The sequence below is a fragment of the Brachyhypopomus gauderio genome, chromosome 11 (assembly GCF_052324685.1).
Source record: "Brachyhypopomus gauderio isolate BG-103 chromosome 11, BGAUD_0.2, whole genome shotgun sequence".
NCBI lineage: Eukaryota > Metazoa > Chordata > Actinopteri > Gymnotiformes > Hypopomidae > Brachyhypopomus > Brachyhypopomus gauderio.
This window is the reverse complement of record NC_135221.1, coordinates 14,811,588-14,823,984: the sequence shown is the minus strand read 5'-3', so window position 1 is coordinate 14,823,984 and position 12,397 is coordinate 14,811,588. Positions and strand designations below refer to the sequence as shown.

The following is a 12,397-nucleotide window of genomic DNA, read 5'->3' as shown; positions in this document are numbered from 1 at the left end:
CTGTCTTTCAAATGTTTACAGTTTACAGTAGATGTCTTTTACCTCCTCGAGTCAAAAACAAAACACTCCTAGGCACTTTCACATACTTGTTTTTTTATCTGCAAACCTAACGGTCATTCCAAATAACTAACCATATAATTCAGAACAATGTCCTTGTAAAGGCCTTGAGTGTTTACTCTGTGTGTACCAAGGGTTTTGAATGTGTGTGTGTATATGTGTGCGCACTCGCGTGTGTGTGTGTGTGTGTGTGTGTGTGTGTGTGTGCGTGTGCATGTACGTGCGTGCGTGTGGGTTTGTGGCCCATTTCATGCTTTCTATTGATCCTGGCCCAGCCATGACTAGAAAGTTACTGTTGGTTGATAATTGAATATAAAAAATCCAGACTGGTGTGAAAATATTACAAGATACAATCATCCTTTTCTTTTAGTGTCTTTACAGACCTGTAACAAAATTCACAACAAACAAAAAAGAAATAACTTGGACTTAATCTCCAGGATCCATCTGCTGTACAGAGAGCGTCCTCTGTGAGAGAGTTGTTGTGAGAACTGTAAAACAGGAGAAAAAACATCTGAGGGATAAAAATTGATCCGCTGAGTGATTCTCTTTTGTTAGATAGAAATCAGGCTTGTTTCCTGAGGGTTGTCTGTGCTTCATGCCTGAAAATGAGGCCAGATAAATTGCATTCATCAGATCGGCATCAGAACGCCATCAGAACGCTGTCAGACGGCAAAGTCGCCGTGCAGAACTGAAGAGACCACATTTGACGGTGGCGGGCCGGACTACTGAGAATAGCGTGTGGAGGCTGTGCCTGCCCCTCACACCGAGGGCCCGCCCCTCACACCCTGGGCCCGCCCCTCCCGCCCCTCACACCCTGGGCCCGCCCCTCCCGCCCCTCCCGCCCCTCACACCCTGGGCCCGCCCCTCCCGCCCCTCACACCCAGGGCCCGCCCCTCACACCCTGGGCCCGCCCCTCCCGCCCCTCACACCCTGGGCCTCCCTTTACTTTCCTGCTATCCTCAGTTTCATTTTTTTCTTTTTCCAAGGATGTGAATGGATGCCTGTTTTTAGGATGTACAAACTAATTGTCTGATGAATTGATGTGCAGTCTGTGGGCTGAGTAATAATTATATATATATATATATATATATATATATATATATATATATATATATATATATATATATATATATACACATACATATACACATATGAGACATTAAAATGAAGAAATAATATCAACAGTTTCACCTTTTAATAAGACTGATATGAATGTGTGTTTGAACTTATTTTGATTTTAATCCCAGGATGTTTAGCGCAGTTAGTGCCTGATTAAACATTTTAATTGGTTTTATATAAATGTCAACACTACTGTGATGGTACAGTACATCATTTAAGATGGCACTTCGGCAACCAGGAGAACGAGGGATTATGATTGTGTTTTATTTCAAAATGAAACAGTATCATTGACAATCAGCACATCACTACATGGGATATAGGACATGGAGAGAGTGTAGTACACCCAGACACATTCACCATTAAGACACGGTGTGTGTGTGTGTGTGTGTGTGTGTGTGTGTGTGTGTGTGTGGGATGGGGTTCAGACATCTCATCCCAGATACCAACTACAATCAGCTTATAGTTACAATCACTGAATAACTTATAAGTATACAAATATAATTTAGATATTGTATTGTTTTTTGTTTTAGAGTGTATTTATTTTAAGTTTAATGCAAAGTCACTTTATATGATTGTAATACCAAGACCGAAAATGACTGTAATTATGAGACCATAAAATATAACATCGTGTACAGAATAAAGTGGAGCAGCACGGGTGAATTTTGCCAAATGATGCACCCGTGGTGACCCATAGCTCATCTGGCACTACGAGGCCACTGTGATCCGGAAATAACCCAGTGCTTTATCTAACTGACTCGCATGTACGCAGGTTTGCTGGCTTGCAGTCCTGCGTTCTCAGGAAATTCACATCTGAGGTCTGAGGTTCCTTTTGTTTATGTGGGTTCACCGTTTTCTGGAAGGCCATAAGATCAATAGAGTATTCATGCTTTAGAAATGTTCCAGAGAGAGAGTCACTATGGAATTAATTTTCCTTATATCTACAGCACATTGCAGGTCAGAAAATGAATTCGGATGTTTGTTAAACAGTCCATCACCCCCAGGTCAGGAAGGTTCATGAGCACCGCGTGTCACCGCGTGTTTGGGTCAGGCTGAGGTCACCCGGGCCGGATCAGCCAGGACAAACGGCAAGAATTACGGCTCAACTTAAATCATATTCATGTGAAATATGCACCAATTTCTGGCTCATCTCATCTAAGGTCTAAAATAAAATATCAGCATCCACCGTGTGACAGGACCACAGTGGTAAACAGTGGACCACAGAGTGAATACAGGTGTTTCTCAAAAGCTTCCAAACGTACATGATAGCAGTTTTCTGCTGGAGCTCAGAGGAACCCCCATTACCCAGACTGGACCAGAGGAAACACTGATGGAGTGTGTAATGGTAGGAGGTCCAGCACAGCCCCAGGGCAGCTACAACAGTGGTTTTTAAACCCTCCCTCTAATTCTACCCTGGCTTACAGAACTTTCCCAGGATTCATGAGGTTCTTGGGGTCCAGAGTGGCTTTCAGGCCCTGCATGATCTCCATGGCTTGGGGCCCCAGCTCCTCCCTCAGCAGGGCCCTTTTCCCCAGACCCACTCCATGCTCACCTGTGCAGGTACCATCCATAGCCAGAGCCCTCCTGTGTGTGTGTGTGTGTGTGTGTGTGTGTGCACAGAGAGAGAAAAGAAAGAGTGAGTGCAAATTATAGTCAACAAAATGTGAGGAAAGTTGAATTTAAAGAGATGCACACTTCTCAAATTCACTGAAGGTAACGGGGGGGGGGGGGGGTCAGACCTGGCCAGCCTCTCTGTGAACTCTTGAACTCTCTGAACTTCATCTGGGTCTTCAGGATCGAGCACCATGATACAGTGGAAGTTCCCGTCACCCACATGACCCGCGATGGGACCTGAACCCAATGAACACACCATCAGCCCCACAACACAACACCATCAGTCCCAACACACACCCCCTTCAGACCCAAAACACACCTCCATCAGCCCCACAACACAACACCATCAGTCCCAACACACACCCCCTTCAGACCCAAAACACACCTCCATCAGCCCCTACCCCCCTACTTCACTGAAACCCCAGCACACTAATCCTAATCCAAAACCAGCAGAGAACCAACGTAGTGAATTTGATCCTTAATTAAATGCGCCTATTCATGTCTGGAGTGTTCACCTCTGACTTACAGTGAACCCTCAGATTTGAACACGATTCTCTTCGATTTGCTTATCTTGGAACAATTCCATAAGGAAGTTTTGAGAGTGCTGGACGGTGAAGGGTTAACCTTAGCCTGCAGCACTGTGCTTCATGTGCTGACACAGCCCTGCTCACCCCGGTCACATGCTGCCCTTCCAGCGAGCACACACAACTACATCAAACAATCAATCAAAAAAATATAATTCCAGTCGACTGTAATCAATTCTAACATTCCTAAAGCAATGTCGCCGAATCACTTCATTCAGATCGATGCGTCCGGGCACGTCTTTACACCCCTAACCCAGTTACGTACGTCTGCTCCTGTAAAACAATGGGAGATTACCTGTGAGGTTGTTTCTGATAAGGTCGTGTTTGGTCTCCACGATGATCTGAGGCAGTCGAGACAGCGGCACACACACGTCGGTGGAGTACGCCTGCAGAAGATCGAGGCACAGTCAGAACCTGGGCAGCTCTGAGACACACCAGACCATGTCTCACACTGTTCAAGACACCATAGTCACCAAATGTTTCAGCAGCAACTCTGTTACAGGTACCCCCCCCCCCCCCCCCCCCCCAACCTGACCTGTTCATCTTGTAATGTTCAGTTAGGGTGTTCCCCTCTTTCTGTTTACATGTACCAATACTGTTCATGCTGTACTGTTCGAACCAGTGGCATAGGTTTCAACTTTTTTTTTTGGGGGGGGGGGGGGGGGGGGGGTGTTCACCGCACCGCTCACACCCCCCATCTTAACACATTATACTAAGTAGTGTAAGCCAAAATTATGGGGGGGGGGGGCATGTCTCCCCATACCCACCCTAAAACTATGCCTGTGGATGTTATGACCCCCTGACCTCTGACCTGTTCCTATGTTTCGGTTCTCTCTCTGACCTCTGCATTCAGTAATAATATTTTGCAGTGAGCACTCTGATTTATTTATTCTGGTGTGTTTATTGATGTGGTAATGTTATGATGATGACTCTGCCCTGGTCATGTGTTTGTGTATCAGTACTGTGTTACAGTTCCTCCTCTAACGTCATGTGCTTTCAGTGAGTGAATCTGAGTGTGTGTAATGTAGTAATTACAATGCCTCTGACCCGTTCATGTGGTAACATGCTACAGTTTTTCCCCCGAACTTCCGATGCAGTAAGACTGCTTTAAGGTTACTGCTCTAACATGTTCATGTGGTAATGATCCATTATATTTTCTGACCTGTTCACACAGTAACTCAGTTAGGGTTACCCCTCAGACCTGTTTGTGGGGTACCGGCTGTGTGCCCTCTGACCAATTCATGTGGTAATGTTGCGGTGACCCCTGACCTGTGCGGGAGGTCCTGACCTTGCAGCCCGGTCGCAGGGCCAGAGCTGAGTACCACGCGTCATGCCGAGCCTTCCACAGCCGAGAACGTGTCTCCTCATCCTCCGCCCAGGCAAAATCTGAACCGCCATTCTCCCGTGTTATCTCCTCTAAACAGGGACACACACACACACACACACACACACACACACACACACACACACACACAGTTAGGCCACTAAATATTTGCACAGTAACACAATCTTCATGATTCGGGCTCTGCATGTCTCCACGCTGGATTTGAAATGAAACAACTGAAATTCAATTGAATTGACTTTCAGGTTCAATTCAAGGGGTTGAAGAAAAATATCGCAGGAAATGTTTGCACCCATTTTTATACAAAGCTTCATCTCAGTGGAAATGAAATGAGGAGGTTTTGTAGAAATATGGTTGCAATTTATTAATTTTATCTCAGATGTTTAATTTCAAATCCAATGTGGTGGCATGCAGAGCCAAATCATGAAGACTGTGTCACTGTCCAATTTTTTATTTTATGGGCCTAAATGTTCATGTACATATATACATCTTGTTACATCTTGAAACATAAATTTCACACTTACATACCTGTTAATATATACAGACACACAAATATATACCGTATATACAGACACAGAGACACAGACATATACACACACCTGTGATGGTCACCTGTTCCTCCAGGCTCCCCGAGCTGCCGTGGAACTCCAGGAAGAGGGTGGGCAACACCGGGTATGACAGGGCATTAAAGCGGTTGCACGCTTCAATCATCACATCGTCCAGGAACTCTGGAACAGACGGCAGCAGTGACTGAACTGGCCAGATTCTTTTACACACTCGTAACATAGCAACACCCTTCAACACCGTCTGAGAAGTGTTTTTTGAAGTGTGCGTGATCAGTACTGAACTGTAGACAACATCTGCATCTGTAAAATATTTCAAACTCCTGTTTAAATCAGATCATTATGGGCCAGTACTGTTCTGCTGAATCACCCCAGATCTTGCTGACCAGCTCACTTCACCACGACAGCACAAACACTTTAAGCTGTTTAGTGACATTTATGCCACCCTGCAGTCATTAAGCTGGTGACAGCAGGGTAGTGCCTGAACTTGGCTGGTGTTCAGGAGAACCTGCGTGTAAGTCCATAATGGTTGAACACAGTGCACCGGAAAAAGTGGGTGTAGACTTTCTCTCCCCAGGCATAGTCCACACCATTTACATTACAACATTTCATTTCAGTGCAGACTGTAAGTCTGTACTGTAGTTATTATTTTACTGGTGACAAAATGTGAACACAGTCATTCTGCATGAGGAGGGAGTTGCTCAGTGAGCCTCTCTGGAGCTCTGGCGCCCTCTGCTGCTCACCAATGCGGGCAATGGGGACCCCGGCCTGCAACACCTGCACCGTGCTGTCCACAGCGGCCTGGACGGAGGGGAAGGAACAAACGGCAGACACCATGCTCTCCGGCAGGCCGTACAAGCGCAGCGTGGCCTTGGTCAGGAGCCCCAGGGTGCCCTCTGATCCCACAAACAGGTTGGTTAGGTTGTAACCTGCTGAGGTCTTTCTGGAGACACACAAAAACGACTAATAGGATGCTGGGGGAAAGACTTTTAACTTAAAGGAGTCATTTTCAAACAAGCAGCTTTTTAGATTACTAACAGCTGAGGAACAACATTTCTCATAGGAATGAAAAAAACTATTTTAAGTGTATTTTTAAATCTACAAGCTAAATCTATAAATAACAAGCTAAAAGGATCATAGAGTAAGTACAGGGGCAAGACTTTTATTACAAAATATACACGATAATAATAATGTTGTAATAGCACAATAAAAGAACTAAACCAGTGGGGTTAATGTTGCCTGTGGTGCTATACCTTGGACGGCGCCCCCTGCCGGCGGTGTAGAAGACTGTGCCATCCGCCAGAACCACCTCCAGGTTGAGGACGTTCTCACGCATGGTACCATAACGAACTGCGTTGGTGCCTGATGCACTAGTGGCAGCCATGCCACAGAGAGACGCATCAGCGCCGGGGTCTGCAAACACACACACACACACACACACACACACACACACACACACAGACAATTCACTCAGTATCATCCAACCCCTCTCTGATCCATCCTCTCTGCCAGCACTAACATTAAGAGTTAAGGGACTGTGGTGTTACTCACCCACAGGGAACCAGAGCCCTGTATCACGCAGGTAGGAGTTCAGCGCTTTGCGAGTCACACCTGGCTCCACAGTCACATCAAAGTCCTCCTGGTGGAGGTCCAACACCTGGTCCATCTTCCTCAGACTGAAGCAGACTCCACCCTTGAAGGCCAGAAATACAACAGCTTCACCTGACCTGACAGCTTCTGCCGAGCTATCAGAGTTTCTACCAAATCGGACAGATTGTGCACTTGTAAGATCACAGGCTGAATATTTAGTAGTAAATCTGCTGAGTCATGGTAACAGAATGAACATTACAGCACTTTATCTCAATATCAATAAGAGTTTAAGTTTAATCCTTAGAGTTTAAAAACTAATTTTGACAGATGGTCGCCACTGGCAGTGAAACTGGGATTGAGATTGATCTGTGTCTGAGAGACCAACTCTTCACGACAGGTGTGGATGTAGGGGTTCCAAAACCACATCGTCTTTGAGTCTAAAAATCTTTGATTTTCCCTTTCACCATGAAGAACCTGTTCTACCAAACGCATCATTTTGTCCTGATAATTAGCTGATGCTGTGTTTCAGGTTGAACAATGCAAGCGAAACACTTAACAATACACCCACTGGAGGGTACAATGTCCTCCACGACTCAAGCAACACCAGCTGTACATAAAACAGGCCCAAACCTTGAGCGCGCCCACACCTCCCTCGAGACCTGTTCCCGTGCCAAAGGGGATGATGGGTAGTCGGTGGTGATGACAGATTTTGGCCAGAGCACTGACTTCTTCCACGCAGCGGGGAAACACCACAACATCTGGGGGGCGACATCTGACACCACACAATGAAATGCTTTACAAAACATATGCTGTGCAAGCAGGGTGGAATTGTTACTGTAGTTTATGAAAAAAAACTGCAGCCCGGTTAAAGTGAAGATTTTATACAACCAACATAACCCCAATGCCACCATAAAGAAGAAGACACCAGGTAACTGCAGGCAGAGATTTTAAAGTTGTAGTGAAGTACAAATGGTGAAGTAATGAATGAAGTAAATGCCAAAAAGCTGATTCAGACTATCTTAAGCCATCCTAGGCAGCAAGACTATGTAGACTATATAGAAGAGACCAAAATGCAGTAGCCAGCCCACACACCTGTTACGGCTCCCCAGCACACCTGCGCCAGCTATAATAAAAGCTCCTCGCTTCTCAATTACCTGGCCGCAGGCGGGCGCGCGCAACGGACCGGAATAATTAACGACAAGGAGCGGCGCCAACCACGGGACGCGTTATCGGTTAATACGGCCACTCTCCGCCACCATCTGGTGTCCTGGCGCCAAAGAGAGACAGGAGACGCTGGCGTGCTCGCGGGGGGGACCGCACTGTCTCACCTGTGGACCGATTCGTCTCTCCCGTGCTGGTCCCTCACAGCCGAACCCAAACACACGCCTTCGTCGCCGCTGACCGAGCGGAGAGCAGAGAGCGCGTGCTCGAGGTCTCCGTTCTGCGCGAGGGGGGAAAAGTGTTTTGGCGCATTAGTCATTACACCACGAATAGTACGTTGGGTAGTGTACTATTACCAAAAAACATTGAAACACCTAACCTAGCTGGTCATAGAAATGTTACGTTATTTTGTGATATTTTTTTCATTAACTATAATTACTTGAGCCGGCTGAGTGCTTTTATACATTATATTCGTACGTTTATTTTAATGTTTTCATGCTCAGGCTTCTTCACAAGTCATCTTGAGCTAGCTAAGATGGCTAGTGAGGTTGTTCCCTGACGAGATATAGCACCGCTTACTTTCACAGAATAGTGCTTTCTGTATATTCCACAGCTGGATGCTAACCGAAAGCGATATTGACATAGTGTTTGTCGAAACAAGACGCAGGTCATTTTAAAGAAACTGTTTTGAATACCACGAACCTAACCTGTCAGAATTAAATGGCAAAAAAAACCCTGCCATGTCCTTCCGGGATCAGGGTACGTCATTATGTCTCTTGTCTCGCCCATAATGTACAAATCTCCACGGTCATATCACAAACTAACCTTTTATGAAGACTTTTCACCAGATATAAGCACAGTGAGTCTGAAGTTCTGGAAGGAGGAACCAGCTAAGATTAGAAAAAAATAGATGCTTAAATCATAACATTATCTCTCCTTGTTTTACACGGCAGTTACCTGGAATTTTTTTAAATAGATTTTAATTTACGTTTATATAAGGCATCTCATAACTGACAGCAACCCAATTACTGTGCATTATTCAACCTGCGGCGCAAAAATGGGAAATAAATGTTTATTGAATTGGAATAACGTTTGTATACCACAAATGTACACAAGGTGGAGATGTTGCATCACTTTCCTGTAGGACTAAAATCTGGGTTTGGGGCCTGCATATTGTGTAGACATCTCTACATTTTTCTTTCAAGTCTTAAAATGTGTATATGTATTCAGCAACTATCAAAGAAACTCCAAACAGATCCACTGAATATTGGACACGTCCAGAGCTTTTGTATATTTATTCATTTCCTTTGGATTGCCTCATAGAAACTCAGCAAAAAGAAAAAAAAAACAATACAATATTTCTCTAAAGTAACCTGCCATTAACCTGTGACAGCCTTTCTGATATATTCTTCATTTACCAAAGTCAGAATGCTCTAATACGCTCACCATGTACCATCTAAACTTGACACACTGACATAAAAAAAAACTTTGAATTTAAACACGAGGACATTGTGTCTGGTGTCAGTGAATCACTGGCTTACACATTCAGACCAAAAGTCATTAATGGAGAAAACAATATTCCTGTCTGTGTGAATGAACTAATTCATACCTTAAAGTCATGGTTTGTAGCACAATGCTGGTTAGTGACAGGAAATCTCAGTCAACTTCTGAACGTGTGTGATAGTTATGCATCTGACGCTATTTCCTCTGAATGACTGTACAATGTACTCTGACTCAGCTGGTTTTCAGAAGTGGTTCCCATAGTAACTCTGGGATTCTCCACCCTGAGTGAATGTCAGTGGCTTCCCTTGGGAAGATATCCCCCCCCCACTGTCTTTTGTTAGAAGAGTGTGTGTGCAGGGCCTGGCCTGATAGGTTACAGCACAACACACCTGCATATGAGATGGAGATCAGACCAGTCGTTCTGCTACAGTGATGCCAGTTCACCATTATGAACGGGCAAATTTTGAAACGCAGCAGCATTTACACACGACTCATCCAACCTCCACACTGAGACTAACTCGGGAAGGAAACAGGCCCTGAACAATGAGCTGAATCAGACCAGAGGAGTAGCGTAGGTTCAGCTGAATCAGATACCAGAGGAGTAGCGTAGGTTCAGCTGAATCAGATACCAGAGGAGTAGCGTAGGTTCAGCTGAATCAGATACCAGAGGAGTAGCGTAGGTTCAACTGAATCAGACACCAGAGGAGTAGTGTAGGGACAACTGAATCAGACACCAGAGGAGTAGTGTAGGGTCAACTGAATCAGACACCAGAGGAGTAGTGTAGGTTCAACTGAATCAGACACCAGAGGAGTAGTGTAGGGTCAACTGAATCAGACACCAGAGGAGTAGTGTAGGGTCAACTGAATCAGACACCAGAGGAGTAGCATATGTTCAACTGAATCAGACACCAGAGGAGTAGCATATGTTTAATTTCAACATTTTTTTTGTGCACTGCTCACACCACCAAACCTAACACATTGTTTGAGTAGTGTTTCAACGTTTCAACATCGTGGGGTGTTTCAAGAAAACACTATGAGAGGGTGCACAGGGCCTTCACACCAGCATGTTCAGTTCTGTCTCTGCAATGGTACTACACACCCAACAGATTCCCCAAACCCTGACTCAGAACTATGCAGTGAAATAAATAGTCGGATGCTGAACGTAGTTAATTCTCTCATTCAAGAACATTACCAGAGTCTGGTGTGTGCTGGGGCCTCAGCTCCTCCCTCAGTAGGGCCCTTTTCTCCAGACCTGTGTATGTGTGTGTGTGTGTGTGTGTGTGTGTGTGTGTGTGTGTGTGTGTGTGTGTGTGTGTGTGTGTGCGTGCGTGCGTGCGTGCGTGCGTGCGTGTGTGTGTGTGTGTATGCATTTGCTCCTTGCTTGAAAAACACATAAAAAAATAGACAAACCACCACCACCACCACCTCCGCCTTACCCTTTTTCTGATTTGGGGACGTTATCTATTCCGGTGTCATCGCTGTCTTCTTAATTCCCATGCACGAATCTGAGAGGGCAAAGAGGTCGTGTGACACCGCGCACGGCTCGCGGCTCCCGTGACAGAGCACAGTGCACGTAAGGAGGTGTGTATGGAATCCTGATGACCTCATCCTGTAATTGGGAATGCCAGATATGTTCTCCTGACGCTGTTAAGGTGAGTGTTCAATTCAGCTGCTAATACTTTTACTCAAACTACATTGCACTCTCCGTTTCTCCATTCCGTTTCAGATACTTGGCTCGCATGCTGTAGCCTGACTAATCAGAATGACATGACCGAAATGTTCAGACGCTGCTTTAGAGCGCTCATCCTGATACTACACAGGGTGACATTTATTCACGTTGAACCACAAATAAATATGCATGGAATGACATTACAATTTGACGTTTCACCCGCTCTCTTCGCCTACTTAATTATAGAGGACCGCATAACAGCGGGGTGTTTTTTTTTCTAGTTCATAAAAAATTCTTCTCGCATCCCTGTCACCTCTCTAAGCTCTCGCTAAAGCGTCCGCTGTTCGCCTGCAGAACTCAGGGTAAGCGGGAGTGCGTTGACGTCAGAGGAGGGCCAGCGCTCAGCCGCGCGAGCTGAGGCAAACGCGCGAGCACTGCGGAGGGACGCGCACACTGGCGAGCAGAAGCTCGGAGGACGTCTCGTTACCTCTTCACACGGCGGGATATACCGAGGCGAATACCGCGCCAGCAGTGCTTATATTTAGGTTCATTGCGACAGGGAAGGTTGTCAAGGAATTGCCAAACGAATTTATTTTTGTGAAGTCGCGTTTCTTTGCTTTATAACTGAGGAGAGAACGCAGGGACAGTGTGAGCAGATGTTCAAAACAACCTCCCGAATACCCCCGTGTTCACTCGGGTAAGTTATTTCGCACAAAAGACTCTTCGTCATTTTGTCACTTATCAATATATACAATCGCCTGCCGCTTTCGATACCGTGAGTCCTTTGCGACGTGGTTTCCTTTTCGGCGTATTCGCGAATGAACGCGTTGAGTGCGCATGTTGACGTGAACTCGGGAATGCAGTGCGGAGGTAAGTTCGGCGGGGAAAGTGCAGGCCTGCACGCGCTGCTATTGGCGTCTCGTGAGGCAATAGGACGCGCGAGCGCGAGTTGTTCCGTGGCTTCCGCGCGACGTGACCTCCGAAATAGATTTTCATTTGCGATAAAATTCTTTATGCCATTCTGATGCCAGTCATAATCCTTATATTCGTAGATTTTAGGTAGAATGGTATATTTTGATAGGTTGTAGCTGAAGGTGATGATGATGATGATGATGACGGCGACGACGAAGGACTTACTTTTGTTTAAGGTTTTAAGAACTTCGTGTATTATTTCGTTATACATGCGGCTGGTGAGTGA

At 45.7% G+C, this 12,397-nt stretch overlaps 2 protein-coding genes across 3 annotated transcripts in view; one reads left to right on the top strand and one right to left on the bottom strand.

The window, feature by feature from the left end:
- Window positions 1–1,420: 1,420 nt before the first annotated feature.
- Window positions 1,421–8,754, bottom strand: ldhd (lactate dehydrogenase D). 2 transcript variants are annotated; one of them, XM_077022251.1, is made up of 11 exons: window positions 8,607–8,754; window positions 8,195–8,307; window positions 7,497–7,638; window positions 6,828–6,969; window positions 6,530–6,689; window positions 6,020–6,219; window positions 5,313–5,441; window positions 4,660–4,787; window positions 3,667–3,757; window positions 2,913–3,024; window positions 1,421–2,757 (listed from the first exon to the last, which is right to left on the bottom strand). In XM_077022251.1, exons 1-11 carry the CDS (start codon window positions 8,697–8,699, stop codon window positions 2,592–2,594), a joined length of 1,476 nt encoding a protein of 491 aa, XP_076878366.1. In that variant the 5' UTR covers window positions 8,700–8,754; the 3' UTR covers window positions 1,421–2,591. The 2 variants fall into 2 exon arrangements, 1 of the variants encoding a protein (XP_076878366.1); XR_013134050.1 differs by having other exon boundaries at window positions 2,620–2,757; window positions 4,641–4,787.
- Window positions 8,755–11,524: 2,770 nt separating this feature from the next.
- The window catches only part of snrkb (SNF related kinase b), a 24,738-nt gene continuing 23,865 nt past the window's right edge, over window positions 11,525–12,397 (top strand). Inside the window, exon 1 of the mRNA XM_077022244.1 lies at window positions 11,525–11,896. The gene's annotated coding sequence lies outside the window, so the exon portion shown is untranslated. The remainder of the gene's footprint in view (window positions 11,897–12,397) is intronic.

What these genes read in the sequence shown, in the direction of transcription:
- ldhd (XM_077022251.1), bottom strand. Translation starts at nt 8,699, where the DNA reads ATGACCTGCGTCTTGTTTCGACAAACACTATGTCAATATCGCTTTCGG. An exon ending in AGAGACGAATCGGTCCACAG is followed by an intron (nt 7,639 to 8,194) that starts GTGAGACAGTGC and finishes GTGTGGTGTCAG; the next exon opens with ATGTCGCCCCCCAGATGTTG. An exon ending in GGTCCCCATTGCCCGCATTG is followed by an intron (nt 5,442 to 6,019) that starts GTGAGCAGCAGA and finishes CGTCTGTTCCAG; the next exon opens with AGTTCCTGGACGATGTGATG.